Below are 16,251 nucleotides of genomic sequence, written 5' to 3' on the forward strand. Positions count from 1 at the left end.
CCCCTCCCATTTGGTGTTTTTAATATCCATCTGTCCAAAAGTGAAATGTTAGAACCTTGACTGGGTTTGCAATTAATAAACAGATGTGATCATGTCTGTGAAAATGGAATTAGAGTCAGCCTATCATATATATAAACTTTTTCCATGAACTCAAGCCTAGGCTGTGGTGGACATTCACTCTTAGAGTTTTTGTGCCTACAGTATCACATGGGGAAAAGAGCCCGAACAGCTCGGTGCTGGTGGCCCCAAGAAATCAGGCTGTACCCACTTAAAGAAAGTTCATGTTAATTGCCAGCCAGGAAAAATAAATGCTAGTAAGTGGCCACGCAGATAAGTACTATCCAAAAAGTGTTTCTTCATGACTGAATAACACTCTTCCGTGCTGGCCAGAAATAAGAGTAAATAGTAAACCCCATGGAAACAGCCTCCTTGTTACTGTCATCCAAACTGCTTACATACCATAATCTGTTCAGAAATCGATTCACACTTCTCAGAATGTTAAGTTTCTGGACTCTGTTTCCTCCTTTCTTTTCCAAGGCAATGACGACATCTTCTTTGAAGCTGACGAATGGAGAAAGCACCTGTAAAGCACAGCACCCCTCTGTCCTCATCTGCCTCTGCAGGTGGTGACTTTCGACACAGGAAACGTCAGCAGTCACAGCAATCATGCTGCTTTGTACACTGCCATTGTGAGGTAGGTTTCTCTGGTCATGGAGGTAGGAGAAGTTTTGCCTGTTCATTCAGGGATCATGGTTACAAAAGCAACTTTCCTCTGGGCCCAGGAAATCTGACTGTATTCATACACAGATGCTGTTGGTGATGTTGATCCCTCATCACCTCACTCATTACATCTCATCCTCTTTATGAGAAATTTCTCAATAGGAATGCTCCTCTCTAGGGGGCTGGGAAGGTGGCTCAGTGGTAGAGCGCTTGCCTTGCAATGTATGAGGCCCTGGGTTCGATTCCCCAGCACCACATAAGCAAAAAGAAAAAGCCGGAAGTGGTGCTGTGGCTCAAGTGGTAGAGTGCTAGCCTTGAGCTGAAGAGCTGAGGGACAGTGCCCAGGCCCAGAGTTCAGGCCCCACAACCGGACCAAAAAAAAAAAAAAAGGAATGCTCCTCTCCTAAGCAGCTCTGGGTGTGTGTGTGTGTCTGTTTGTGTGTGTGTGTGTGTGTGAGTGTGTCTGTGTTCCCTTCCTCCCCCCTGGATCCTGCAAATGGAATAACTGATTTTATTTCTCTCTGTGCTTTGGCCACAGAATTTTATAACCCTTGTAATGCAGGAACAAGGCTTCAGAAAATGGGATCTCTGGGTCAGTGTACTTGCTTCATCTTTTCTCTCCCTTACTCTGGTTTTTCATCTCCCATTATGGATTTTCGTATAGTTTCCAGTCTTTTTTTTTGCAAGGGAATATACACATATGAAATTCTAGTTGTTGTGCTATACATGGTGGCACACACCTGTAAGACCAACCTGGCCTACTAGCAAGGTCCTGTCTAAAAATAATAAATCCATTTGTTGTCTACTGACACCGTATTTTACTGATATCTTCATTTGGCTAATAAAACCAAATGGACATAACGACTTGTACATTTCGTTATTGCAATGGTTACTCCTGTATTCCTTTTTTTTATGATTTTTTCCCCTTCCCTTCCACATATACCAACATTATATATAGTGAAAGCAGGGATTATACCATGGGGGAGGGACATAAAAAGCAACAAAGAAACAATCTTATAAATATGTTAGATACAATCACATGAAGGATCTCTCTCTCTATTTTTTTTTTTTTTTTTTTGGTCAGTCATGGGGCTTGAACTCTAGGCCTGGGAGCTGTCCCTGAGCAATTCAGCTAAAGGCTCATGCTCTACCACTTGAGCCATAGCGCCACTTCCAGTTTTCTGGTGGTGTTTTTTTTTAATTGTAATTAAGTGATTACATAATTGCTCAAATTTTACAGTATTGTGGGATAGTGATGCTCAGTTAAAGTCAGAAACACATTCTAACTTTCCTGGAGCAAATTGTCTGTCATGGTCTATAACATGTAACGGTGTACACATATACACCATACATGTGATCAGCAGCATGGGTGTCCTGACCAGCAGGACTTCAACGAGGGCAATGAACCTAAGCGAGAAGGAATGAAGGGACAAGAGACAAGAAGAATGACAGCAAGACAAGGATTCTGATCAAGCTGCAAATTTTTATTTTTCACACAGGGGTATTTATATGCTTAAAATAAGGAAGCTTTTTCAGTGGCCATAGCAGCTGCAGGATGTTTGCTTAGGGCAGTGTGAAAAGGTGGTCGATAGCGGCTACCTGGTCTTTGTTTGGGGCAGGATGAAAAGACCAGATTCTGTAAACAGCCTCCAGATGTTCCAGTGAGATAGTCAAGCCTATCATGCAGATAGACTCCCTGTAGGGCTCCCAACACATAGGGTTATTTAGTAGTGGTTCAACCAGATGAATGGAAGTTCTTTCTTTCTTAAGTCTTGTTAATTTTGCCATATCACCTAACATTTTGTACTTAACATCCACTTATCAGGGAAACCATGTGCCGTTTGTCTCTTTGCACTTGGCTTACCTCGCTCAACATAATTTCTTCTAGCTCTATCCATTTCCCTTCAAGTGTAATTATTTTGTCCTTTCTAATGGCTGCATAATATTCCATTGTGTATAGATACCACAATTTTTGGATCCATTCATCTGTGGTGGGACATCTGGGTTGTTTCCATATCCTAGCTATTGTGAACAGTGCTGCAATGAACATGGAGGTTCATGTGTCCTTGTATACTGGTTCCTGTTGTTCAGGATAGATGCCTAGAAGTGGTATGACTGGGTCATAAGGGAGGTCAATATTTAGCTTTCTGAGGACCCTGCAGACTGCTTTCCAAAGTGTTTGTATAAGTGTACATTCCCACCAGCAGTGTAATAGGGTTCCTCTTTCTCTGCATCCCCTCCAGCATTTGTCATTGGCTGATTTGTGGATGTGGGACATTCTGACTGGGGTAAGGTGGTATCTCAGGGTTGTCTTTATTTGCATTTTCTTCACAACCAGGGATAGTGAACATTTCCTCATGTGTTTCTTTGCCATTTTTATTTCTTCATCTGAGAAGTCCCTCTTTAGTTCCCTTGCCCATTTAGTAATTGGTTTGTTAGGTTTGGGATGGCTTAGTTTCTTGAGTTCCCTGTATATACTGGCTATTAACCCCTTGTCTGATTTATTGCTGGTAAATATATTTTCCCAATAGTTGGTTGTCTTTCTAGGTTGGTTGCGATAGCTTTGGCTGTGCAGAAGCTTTTTATTTTAAGGTAGCCCCATTTGTTGAGTCTCTCTCCCATTAGTTGTGACCCTGGGACTCTGTTCAGGAAGTTCCTTCCTGTGCGTGTAAGTTCAAGTGTCTCTCCTACTCTGTCCTGCAGTAGTTTCAGAGATTTAGGTTTAATGTTAAGGTCTTTAATCCTTTTTGAGTTGATGTTTGTGCATGGTGATAGGCTGGGGTCCACTTTTAGTCTTCTGCATGTGGCCACCCAGTAGCTGAGTAACAAATCTTTACAACAATAACTAGTACAAAAGAAAGACAAAGAGCCAGGCACTGGCAAGCTCACACCTGTAATCCTAGCTACTAAACAGGCTGAGATCCAAGGGTCGTGGTTCAAAGCCAGCCTGGCCAGGAAAGTCTGTGAGATTCTTATTTCCAACTAAACAGAAAACCGAAGTAACACTTTGGTTCATTGTAGAGCACTAGCTTCTTTGCTTACAGGTTTACCTTGTAATCCCACCACAGGAGCAGCTCAGGAGGAGGATCTCTTATTGGAAGCTAGCAGGACTAGTCTTGTTATGCCTGCATTGCAGGACCCCCCACCAAGAAGACCACTGAGAGCCAGACATATTGAAGGCAAGGGTTTATTCAGGCTGGCTGCAGCTCCAGCCTCATCCTACACATCTACACAGGGGAGCTTAGGAGGAAGGCCCTGAGCTGAAATTTCACAGGGCTTATAAAGGCAAAAGCCAGAAAGTTACAGCAACCAGATGTGTTAAAAAGACTTTCTAGCACAGAGGGTGATAGGGTGTTATCAGACCATTTGGGCCAGGGCAATAAAGCGCAGGGGGTATCTGTAAAGTGAGGGGAGTTTGTGGCCAAAGATAACTCTGTCCTTGGGATTTATGTGAGTTCTGGTTAACTTCAACACAGATAGGTCAGTACCTGGAATTTATGTTTGCTCTGGGTCACTCATAATTTAGCATAAATGACAGAATGGCCGCTGCCTCTAAATGGAGTTACTTCAACTCTTCAGTCTAACATCCCCACACCCTCTCACTTATTCTGCTGGCTCCAGCACCTGGCTTAGGGACAGTCTGGGAAATCTGCTAAGCAGCGCGAATGAATGAATTAAACAGAGCACTTAATGGTCAAATTCAAGCCCTCACTACTACATCTCCGACTACTTGCTGGGCACTCCGGGCCTCAGTTTCCATAGGGGTGCTCACTCCAGCACCAGGCCAAGCTGTAAAATGCTCCCGAGACACGCAGGGCGGGACTTACCGCCGCTCTCCGGAAGGAGGAGGGCGGGACAGGATCCTCGGGACGGTTGCTCTTGGCAACGTCCGGCGCTGTCCGGCCGCGGTGGTTTCGGAGCTCCCAACCGTCGGTTCGTCTCTTCCTCCGACCGAGGCAATGGCCGAGGCAGCAACTTGTAGTTATGGTGAGGGCCGAGGGATTCGGTGCCATCCCAGTGTCGCTGGGTCACGGGAGCTTGGTGAGTTGGTAGGGGCCGCGGGCTGCACTTGGGGTGTGTGTGTGGTGGTGGTGGGGTCTCATCTGCCTGCCGCAACGGTCTGTGAGGTGCAGCTGAGGACGGCCGGGCCCCGGGTTCGGCCCGCGGAGTCGGCGCGCACCCGGCTCTTGAAGCTTCCCGTCTGCTGAGGGGGGTGGCGGCCCTGCTGGGGAGCCGGCGGGGACCGAATCGGCCGCGGCTTCCTGAGGTGCCGAGAGGCCTGGCGGTGTGACTGAACTCGGACCTCTTCGGCGCAGAATCACGCTCCGGATCTGCGCGGCAGAAAGGAGGAGGAGCTGCTAAAGAAGCTGGACGACCTGAAGGTGGAGCTGTCCCAGCTGCGCATCGCTGAAGTGACCAGTGTCCTGGCATCCAAACTCTCCAAAATGTAAGCCAACTGGTGTGGAGCCTCACGTGTGCCTGGGGAGTGACCATTTCCTGGATAAATGGAACAGAAAGAAAAATGCAATATTTTCCAAACTAGACTAGCCTCCTGAACAGCATAATGAGATCCTGTCTCAAAAATTTCTTGTGCAGCAAAGTATTTATTTATCTGATCAACACATCACTGGGGCCACAGGCACTGGTGGCTCACACACCTGTAATTACTAGTTACTCAGGAGGCTGAGATCTGAGGCTCTCAGTTCAAAGCCAGCTCCAGCAGGAAAGTCCGTGAGACTCCAATTAATCACCAAGAAAGTGAAAGTGGAGCTGTGGCTCATAGTGGTAGAGGCCTAGCCTTGAACAAAAAAGCTCAGGGACAATCCCCAGGCCCCGAGTTCAAGTCCCATAACCGACATGAACAACAACAAAAAAGCAGTATTTGGGTCATTTTTCATTTCCTCCCTCCCTTTCCGTATTCTACCCCTATCATTCCCCCTTTCTTCCCTCTTTTCTCCCTTTTTCTTCCCTCTCTCTTCTCTCCCTCCCCTTCACTCTCCCTCCTCTTCCATCCTTCCTCCCTTCCCTCCTCTCTCTTCCCTCCCCTCCCCTCTCTTCTTTCCCCTCTCTTCCCTCCCCTCTCTTCCCTCCTCTCCCCTCTTTTCTCTCCCCTCTTTTCCCCTCCCTCCCTTCCTTCCTCTCTTCCTCCCTTGTCCCTCCCTCCCTCCCTCCCTCCCTCCCTCCTTCCTTCCTTCCTTCCTTCCTTCCTTCCTTCCTTCCTTCCTTCCTTCTTTCCTTCCTTCCTTCCTTCTGCTGAGGTCTTTCTAAACACCCAGGCTGGCCCTAAGCTATGATCTCAGCTCCACAGGTAAACTAGGGTTACATGTGCCACTGTGCCTGATTTTGTGCACTTGGAATTTTAAAGTGTTTTGCTTTAAAGATATTTTATCAGCACTATATTAACGAAAACCAAAGAAAATGTAATTGTCTATGTGGAACACAAAGGCAAGATATTACATAGTATGTTCTGGTGGACATACTATGCCCTACAATTTCCCCCAATCATTTGTAATAATAAGCAATAAAAGAGCAAGCTTGATGGAGTGTACTTGGAGAAAAATGGAGTCATTGAGTGGGAATAGGGAGGAAACAGAGAAATGGAGGCAATAAATGGATTAATACTTACAGATGCCTCTGTAGTATTACCATTTTTCTAGGCATCTGATTTCTGATGAAAAGGGTACAGATGATGCCCTCTTCGCTGACTGTTCACTACCTCTCATTTTCTATCTGGTTTGTTCTAGTAAATGAAGATCCAATTCATGGAGAATATTTAGTCCTGTTGCCTCAGTTATTAATCACCGTACAATAATGTGTCATAGCAGTATAATAATGCACTATTGTATGGGCAAGTATCCATGGACATGTATCTATATAGGAATTTTTCTGTGTGTGTGTGTGTGTGTTTGTGTCCCAGTTTTTGTGTGCATATGCTGTATAGGTCTGGGGTGAAACTAGAAATTGGAGTTTGTAGATGTCTGTCTTCTCACTGTGTCTCCACATAGTCTTCCTGTATATGTGTTCAAATTTTAACTTCAGATAAGCCCATTAACCATGTTGGATTAAGACTTGTAGAAACCTCATTCTAATTTAATGGCCTCTTTAAAGATCCTATCTCCAAATATAGTTATATTCTAATTTTAGGCCTCCAATATACATCTTTGTTGGAAATATAATTTAGCTTCTAACACTACCCAAATTATACTTCACTAATAGGGGCAAAATTATGGTTTAGTCTGCCAGTTTTATTGTTATTAGGTGTTAAATTAATCATTTGATTAATTTCTAAAGGATATAACTGCTTGGTTAAGTACTTTGTTTTTGTATGGTTTATGTTAGTGTTGGGGATCAGATCAGTTCCACTTCCAGTTTTCTGAGTGGTTTATTAGAGATAAGAGTCTCATGGCCTTTCCTGTCCAGGATGGCTTTGAACCATGATCCTCAGATCTCTGACTCCTGAGTAGCTTACATTGGCAATATTTAAACTCCATTAAATCACTGATGTTACAAGGCACTGTGTCCATCCAAGATTGGCCTTAATTTACAAAAAAAGTCTACAAAAGTAAAGAGGACTCAGGGAAAGAGAAAGATGATCAGAGACAAAGTACATTCACATATGCATGTGTGAAAATATCACAACAAAACTCATTATTTTTTACAATTAATATATACTATAATACACGTTTTAAGTATTTGGCATTCGTTGTGTTGCAAGTCCAACTATTTATTTTATTCTGTTGGTCATGAGGCTTGAACTCTGGGTCTGGGTGCTGTCCCTGAGCTCTTTAGCTCAAGGCAAGCACTCTACCGCTTGAGGCACAGTGCACTTCAGGTTTTCTTTTGGCTTATTGGAGATAAGAGTCTCATGGACTTCCCTGCCCAGGCTGGTTTGAACCGTGATTCTCAGATCTCAGCCTCCTGAGTAGCTACGATTATAGATCTGAGCCACCAGCGCCCGACCTGACTAATGTTTTTAGTAGTAATGTTTTACTTGTAACTAGTTGTTTACTTGACCAGAGTTGTCTGTAATATCTCATCCTTTGTCCTTTACTTAATAGTGAATAAATCTATATATGTGTCTCATTGTTTGCCCTTTTTTTGATTGAGAAAATTTGTAAAAATAAAATGGACCATGTCTCCTTAGTGGTTAATTGTAGATAAGAGTCTCACAGACTTTCCTGCCCGCACCGGCTTGAACCATGATTTTCAGATCTTAGCCTGCTGAGTAGTTAGGATTACAGGCTTCAGCCAGCTGCTCCTGTGGGTTTTGAGTTGCCATTGGGGTAGATTATTGGACAGCAATGTAAACAGAAGGTGTGCAATTGTACTGCATGCACTATCTATTTCTACACTAGGGCAAATATATGATGAGTCTTTAGCCTTTTGCTCTTTCCAACTTGTTTTAAACATACAGAAGTTAAATTTGCTTGTTGGTTATTGTGGTTTGTATATTTTTCTTATTTGGAATTTCATTGCTTTATATTGCTGTTTAGATTACTACTGAATACTACATAGTGATGGCTATCTCTAGTTCTCCGATTTCTAACAATCATGTTCTAGAAAATAAGGAATAATTTTCTGGATCATTGCTTTATAAAGTTACCTTAAAATGTGCATTCATTGAATTTCAAAAGAATAAATTGGATTGGACATCAAGAAAGCCCAGTACATTAAAGTCGCAAGGCACAGTAGGAGGGACGTTTTATCTTTAATGATAGTGCAATTCGGTAATGATTATGGAAGGAGAAAGAATATAGAAAACAAGGAATATCAAAGTTTTATTTGTATTGGTGTACTTGAGCTTGAACTCAGACTCTAGACACAGTTGCTTCATTTTTTCACCCGAGGCTGGTACTCTTGACTTGAGCCACTCATTCACCTCAAGCTTTTTTGGTAGTTTGTTAGAAATATGTCTCACGAACTTTGTTGCCCAGCCTGGCTTTAAAACTTGATCCTCAGATCTCAGCCTCCTAAGTGAGCTAGGATTACAGATATGAGCCACCAACACTCAGCTTCAAGTTGGTATTTTTTTGCTGTTTCCAGGATGTACCAATACTGTTTAGTAGTGATATTTTTTTCTTAGATACAATATTGAATAAAGTGGTTCTTTTTTACAAACCATACACTTTTTGGAGATGACACTGAGAAGACTTTTTTAAAAAGTCTGTGGGAAAATAATTTCATTTTACCACAGCTGGTCTCTTTGAGAGACTTTAAAGAGATTGTTAGGGGAAAAAAGATTGTGTGCTAGAAAATAACTTTATTTTTCATTTTGTTAACCTAGAAAGGTAGAATAACTGTAGCAAAGATTACTTAGCAACACAATTTGATAACTATTGTTTTGCAGCCTGGATTAAATTTTTGTAGCCAATAAATTTTGAATAATTACTTGCACAGATCTTCCTACAAGGGCATTGAACTGACTCAACAACAACAACAAGCCCTCCTTGGTTTTCTACCACAGAAGACATGCTACTTTTAGTGGAATTGCCTGCAGTGCCTTCCTGATAATAGAACAAAAGCTCAGAACTCTAAAGAAGTCAGAAAATGTGGTTTTATTAAAATGACAAGAAAACTGGAAAGTAGCCCTGAATTTTGATCCCTACACTGCCGTTCACTAACCATAGAATTGGCAAGGTTAAGCAAGTTACAGTCAACCTTTGTTTTCTCATTTATGATGTGACATTAGTTACTGTAAGATATTTTAAAGCACCAGGCATCCTGCCTCACACACAGGTACTCTTTTAAGTTTAAAGTTTATTTGACAGTACTCAGAGCCAGTTTCTAACTACTACTGCTGCTGCTGCTGCTACTTCCATTTCCACTTGAGCCACTCCTTCACTACTACTACTACTGCTACTACTACTACTATTACTCTCATGCAACTCCCAGGAGAACATTTGGTGGACACACCATTGTATCAAAGAGCAGGTTTTCACAGATAATATATAAACAATAGCTATCCAGTAGGTAACTTGAGTTTACATGTCTGAGGCTCAGGTGATAGATCTGAATTAGAGAACCAATTTTTTAAAATATTTATAGAACATGGGGCTGGGAAGGTGGCTCAGTGGTAGAGCGCTTGCCTTGCATGTCTGAGGCTCTGGGTTCAATTCCTCAGCACCACATAAGAAAAAAGAAAAAAGCCGGAAGTGGCGTTGTGGCTCAAGTGGTAGAGTCCCAGCCTTGAGCTGAAGAGCTGAGGGACAGCGCCCAGGCCCAGTTCAGGTCTCACGACTGGACCAAAAAAAAAAAAAGAACTTTATTTTAAGTGACTTTAGAGAACCAATTTTTGTACTGTGGTAACCATCTTTCAAAGCAGCCATCAATGATTACTAGTTTTCCTTTGTTCCCTTTCCTGAAATATAATATTGCTGACTTATATAGGATGTTGCAGAAATTATGTGTATATCTTCCAGGGTTGTCATGAAATATTGTAGTTCTTCATTGTTTTCCTTAGTATCACTCACTGCCTAAAACCAGATGCCTTGTCAAAAGGATATTCAAGCAGCCCAGTGGAGAAATTTATATGGTAGAGACGTTAAGGGCTCCTGTCACAGTCATATGAGTGGGCTATCTTGGAAGTGTTGTAAAACTCAAGACTTTAACCCTTCATTCCCCCCTTGACTTATGGTCCTGAGACACAATCTTGTGGCTCCAGCCCCAAACTAAACTCCAACAGCTCTTGATCTTGAACGGTTATAGTCCCTCTCTGACCTTAGCCATACTATTAAACAACAGTCCCAATAACAATCAGTTCCTCTTTCTTTCCTTGAGGCGTATGTGGAGTGCTTGGGTAGGATGCTTGGAGACTTCCCATGTTTCCCCATGTGTTCCAGGGCAAAGGGGTCAGCCAGTCTGGCATAGGAGCAGTGGATCCAAGCAGCAATGCCGTCCACCTTAAGGGCAGTAGGTGTAGCCAGTAGCACCATGTAAGGTCCCTTCTACTGTGGTTCCAGAGATCTCAAGTTGTGCTTTTGAACAAACACCCAGTCCCCTGGTTTAAGCAAATGGGGGTTAGGAATAGAAGCAGAATCCTATAATGCTCTAAGCTGGGGCCACATACTTTTATGCACCAGCTGTAAATAGTCAAGCTTACACAGAAATTCAGTATCATCCAAATCAGCAAGCAATTCAGTCTGAAGGCTAGGGATAATGGGTGGAAGGTGTCCATACATTATTTCAAAATGAGTAATGCCAAGCTGATAGGATGAATTTCGTGCAAAAGGAAGGAGCAATACCCAGTCTGTGCCAGTCTCCAAGGCCAATTTAGTTAAGGTCTCTTTTAGAGTCCGATTCATTCTTTCTAACTGCCCTGAACTCTGGGATCTATAAGCACAGTGCAATTTCCAATCTGTCCCCAGTGCCTCGGTATTCCCTGACTGATTTTTTTTTTTGGGGGGGGTTCCGGTTGTCGGGCCTGAACTCTGGGCCTGGGCGCTGTCCCTCAGCTCTTCAGCTCAAGGCTAGCAGTCTACCACTTGAGCCATAGTCCCACTTTGGTTTTTTTCTGCTTATGTGGTGCTGCGGAATTGAACCCAGGGCCTCATGCATGCAAGGCAAGGGCTCTACCACTGAGCCACCTTCCCAGCCCCTCCCTGACTTACTTTTGAGACGAAGGCTGGTCCATTGTCTGACCCGATGGTGGATGGGAAGCCCTACCTAGGTAGGATTTCTTCCAGGATCTTCTTAGCCACGATGTTTGTGGTCTTATGTTTTGTTGGGTAGGCTTCAACCCATCCTGAAATGGTGTCTATAAAAACTAGCAAATATTTATATCCAAAGTTTCCAGTTTTAATTTCTGTGAAGTCTACTTCCCAATACACACCTGGCCTATCTCCACGGCGGCGAGCTCTTATTGTAACCGGTTGATTGGTGGCATTGGTGAGCTGACAGGCTTTACAATTTTTAACAATGTCCTCAATGAGTTGATTTCCTTGCCTAATTTTAACTTCTGAGTGTCGGAGCAAGTTCTGCATTCTTCAGGTTCCCATGTGAGAGACCTGATGGATTCTCTTAAGAATCCCCTTGCCCAATCTTTGTGGCAAGATAAGTTTCCCCTCACCAGTTTTCTACCAGTCTTTGTTTCCTTCTCTGTCCGGGGGTTTATAGGCTATGGGAATTTTTTTTATCTACTCCAAGTCTTCTTGGGAGTAATGAGGCTCAGGAGGCAAAGCTTGTGGCCCTGGGTCTTCTAGAGTCAGTACTGGGCTGCAGGGCCGCCTCCTTAGCTGCCTGATCGGCCAAGTTATTTCCTTTGGTTATAGAATCAGTTCCATTTTCATGGCCAGGGCAGTGCATAATGGCAATATTTAATGGTTCCCATAGGCCTGAATGAGGCTTAAAATTTCTTGTTTGTTTTTAATAGCCTTTCCCTCAGCTGTCAGCAGCTCCCTCTCTTGGTAAATGGCTCCATGCATGGTGGCAAAAGCATACAGACCGTCTGTGTAAATGTTTAGTCTCTTCCCTTTTCCCATCTTTTGTTAGTGCCACTAGTTCTGATCTTTGTGCAGATGTTCCCTGGGGGAGTGCTTCTGCCCACACTATCTCAGTGTGGGCGGTTACAGCTGCACCCGCGTACCATTTTCCATCTTGAATGAAACTGCTGCCATTTGTGAACCAGGTGTGCTCGGCATGCGATAGTGGCGAGTCCTACAAGTCTGGCCTCTTTTCCTTGGCCCGGTCTCTCTTTTCACGCTCAATTTCACGTTCTCTGTCCCTCCTTTCCTGTCTTTTCTCCTCTGTCTTTTATTGTAAACCATTTCAGCCGCGGCTACTAGATCCCTAATAGACTTTTCACCAAGTCTGTCTAGAGCCTACAACTTTTGCTTTCTGTCTGGTGCAGCTTGATTTATATAGGCAAACATAATCATCTGAGCCAACTCCTGGGTCTCAAGATCATACGGGGTATATTGACTAAAAGCTTCCATGAGCTGGTCAAGATATGCTTCCTCCCTGTCTAACATCATAAACTTTGGCCATATTAGTAGGTCGGCGAGCCGCCGCCTTGAGGCCTGCCAACAGAGCCTGGCGGTAGACAAGAACTCTCTTCCTACCTTCAACTGTATTGTACTCCCATGTTGGTTGGATCTCAGGAAAATAGGCAACGATCAGGGCAGAATCCGTGATGGCTGCTCATGTGGAGCCAGGGATATGTTTCTGGGCCGCCTCTCGGATACGGTCTCTCTCTTCGGTGGTAAAAAGGACCTGTAAAAGCTGACTGCAATCATCCCAAGTGGGCTGATGAGTAAAGAGAATAGTTTCAAGCAAACGAATTAAATCCTGGGGTTTCTCAGAAAAGGGGGCATTTTGGGTGCACTAGTTGTATAGGTCACTGGTAGAAAATGTCCAATATTGGAGTTGCTGTTGACCATCCGCATCCATAGGACCTATGGCGCATAAGGGAAAAACAGCTGTATTAGAAGGGGGGTTGATTCCATGGCTTCGTCGAGTGACTGGCCCCTCAGAAACTTTAAGGACAGGTGCTAAGGGTTTGGCTGCTGGTTCTATAGCTCCTTCCTCCTCTTGATCATTCTCAGGTTCTGCAAAAGCAACCTGGGAAGGGGAGTATGGGGGAGGAAACATTTCTTCTTCCAAGTTATCTCCCTGAGAAACTGGGGGGTACAATTTCTTTTCCTCTTTCTTAGTTTCTTTTTCTAAGTCTAGGGGGCTAGATGGAGTGGTGCCCCTGGTTTCCAGTCCCATCAGTCGTACAGTCCAAAAAACAATAAACAGTACAAACAAAACACACGTAGGCCTGACAGTTATGAAAAAAAGTTTATGAAGTGGAGATCTCCCAAATTGGTCCGCTGACTCCTGTCATGGTGGGGTTGCACACCCATGCCCCACAGAAGAAGGAGCAGACCCACAGTGGGCGAGTTGGGCCTCGGTTAGAAGGCCCTCTTGGTCAGTTCTGGCCCTACACTGAACCGACCCCCGCTGCACAATTCACACGGCAGGGTTCCAAGGACCCCTACCACACAAGAGCATTTGGGCTGTTGTACAGAGTGCATCCACTTCCACAACCCTTTACACAAAACGAATCGGAGTGGTCGTCCCCACAAAGGAAAAAGAAAGTAAAACATACAACGACAGTACAAGACAAATTAACAAAAATAGCGCTGTTTTACCTTTGGCGTCTGAGGTCTTGGAGGTCTTTGGGGGATCCCGGACGAGCCCCCACTAATATGTTGTGGCCAGGTCGCAGGACCTCCACCAAGAAGACCACTGAGAGTCAGACTTTACAGCTGTTTTAAGGTTTTATTTAGACGGGCTGCAACTCGGGCCTGGTCCTACATTCTGACACAGCTGAGCCTAGGAGGAGAACCCCGAGCTAAAGATTTGCAGGGCTGGGCTGGGAAGGTGGCTCAGTGGTAGAGTGCTTGGCTTGCATGCCTGAAGCCCTGGGTTCGATTCCTCAGCACCACATAAGCAAAAAGAAAAAAGCCGGAAGTGGCTCTGTGGCTCAAGTGGTAGAGTGCTAGCCTTGAGCTGAAGAGCTGAGGGACAGCACCCAGGCCCAGAGTTCAGGCCCCAAGACTGGACTGCCCCCCCCCCAAAAAAAAAGATTTGCAGGGCTATAAAGCCACACAACCAACTACGGGTTGGATTACCACCATGTGTGGCTCTGCTAGACAGAATTTGCTGATCTTAAACAAGCAACAAGTGGTCACTGCCTCAAGACTTTAACCCTTCAGAAGCATATCTTTCAGCCAGAACTATACAGTTAAGTTGATCCTCTGATTCTCAGAAGCTGTGTTTTTAGCTTTCCTATATATTGCTGTTACATTAGGCTGATAAGTTTTAGGATACATTGCTATTCACATATAGACAATTAATCAGAAAGTTGTCAGCCTGTAGTAATGACCATGAGTGAGGATGAAGGCATTCCAGAAGAATATGAAGAGAGCAAGAAGATAATTGATGAAATGAATGATGGACAACATCATAGTGAAGAAGAGGGGGCTTGGAAGGTGGCTCAGTGGTAGAGTGCTTGCCGTGCATGCTTGAAGCCCTGGGTTCGATTCCTCAGCACCACATAAGCCAGAAGTGGGGATGAGGCTCTAGTGGTAGAGCGCTAGTCTACAGCTGAAGAGCTGAGGGACAGTGCCCAGGCCCAGAGTTCAGGCCCCAGTACCGACAAAAAAAAAGAAAAAAAGAAATGGACAGAAGAATAGGAACGGACAAAGAATGTGAAGGAATATTAAAAACATAAGAGAAAGCTCATGCCTGTAATCCTACCTACTTAGGAGGCTGAGATCTGAGGATCACAGTTTAAAGCCAGCCAGGGCAGGAAAGTCCATGACACTCTTACTTCCAATTAACTACCAGAAAACTGGAAGTGGCAGTGTGGCTCAAGTGGTGGAGTGCTTGCCTTGAGCTGAAGAGCTGAGGGGCAGTACTCAGGCCTTGAATTCAAGACCCCCCCCTCCCCCATCACTAGCAAAAAAATAAGAGAGTTTCAAAAACTAGAAAGTTGTCAGTAATATAAAGCAAGATAAGGACTTTTAAAAATGCCCATTTATTTTAAAAGCAGAAGACAAATCCCAGGTACAGTCCACTGGGAGACAAAATACAGCTCCTTATCCTTACATATTGAAACCTTCTAACACCTGCCCTATTGGTTTGATCTCATGTTCCAGCACTCACTGATGACTTACACTGACTTTGCTGTTTCCCAAATCAGCCAATCACACTTCCACCTCAGTGGCTTTAATGTCCTCTGCCTTTAATGTTCTTTTCCTACACAGTGAAATAGCTCCTTCTGGAAGTATAAGTTCAAATGTTACCTTATGAGAGAGACTGTCCATGGTCATACTTTATAACACAAATGCACAGCAGCATTTCCTGTCAGCCTTTTGCTGTTTTACTCTGTTATCCTTTCCACCACATGACATCTAATGTGGCAACATCTGGCTAGTTGTTAGATGGGAATGTGTAGTCAACGCTTCTGATTTTTTTTTAAAGCTGGAAATTCTGGTTTTTAATATAATTAGTTGTCAGTGACTTTGTTTTCAAAGCACTAAAGAGTAATCTGTCTGGTTTAAAGGCAGTTAGTAGGGTAAAGTAGAGCAAGATAGGCTAAGGTAGAGTGGGATTACAGCAAAGGATACTGAAATGCTCAGAAAGGTATGAGGTAAGTGGAAAGGGTCTCAGAAAATTGGAAATGATTTGTTAGTGTACATCAGATGTTAAGTGAAGAGCAGAAAGTTAAATCCTATGGTCTTTGCTTGTGGCTCACACCTGTAATCAAGAGGCTGAGATCTGACGATCATGGTTCAAAGCCAAGCCAAAGCAGAAAAGTCCATGCAACTATCATCTCTAATTAATTAATTTAAAAAGCTGGAAGTGGAGCTGTGACTCAGGTGGTAGAGCAACAACCTTGAGTGAAACTCAAGTCTTTGACCTTTAGGTTCCATCACTTGGGAAATGCCTGAGGAGTTTCAGAGGAGTGATGAGAAGGAGAGAAGGAAGATGTAAGTGAGGTGATTACACACCTGTAATCTCAGTACTTGGGAGGCTGAGGCAGGA

General features: G+C 43.9%; 1 protein-coding gene across 1 annotated transcript in view; it reads left to right on the forward strand.

The window, feature by feature from the left end:
* The first annotated feature begins 4,580 nt into the window (after nucleotides 1-4,580).
* LOC138830844 (large ribosomal subunit protein uL29-like) overlaps nucleotides 4,581-16,251 on the forward strand; it is a 79,516-nt gene continuing 67,845 nt past the window's right edge. Inside the window, exons 1-2 of the mRNA XM_070027657.1 lie at nucleotides 4,581-4,761; nucleotides 5,037-5,167. Of these exons, the coding sequence (XP_069883758.1) occupies nucleotides 4,705-4,761; nucleotides 5,037-5,167 (188 nt within the window). The 5' untranslated portion in view covers nucleotides 4,581-4,704. The remainder of the gene's footprint in view (nucleotides 4,762-5,036; nucleotides 5,168-16,251) is intronic.

The sequence above is a fragment of the Dipodomys merriami genome, unplaced genomic scaffold, assembly GCF_024711535.1.
Source record: "Dipodomys merriami isolate MVZ:Mamm:240054 unplaced genomic scaffold, mDipMer1.0.p SCAF_19, whole genome shotgun sequence".
In the NCBI taxonomy this organism is placed as follows: Eukaryota; Metazoa; Chordata; class Mammalia; order Rodentia; family Heteromyidae; genus Dipodomys; species Dipodomys merriami.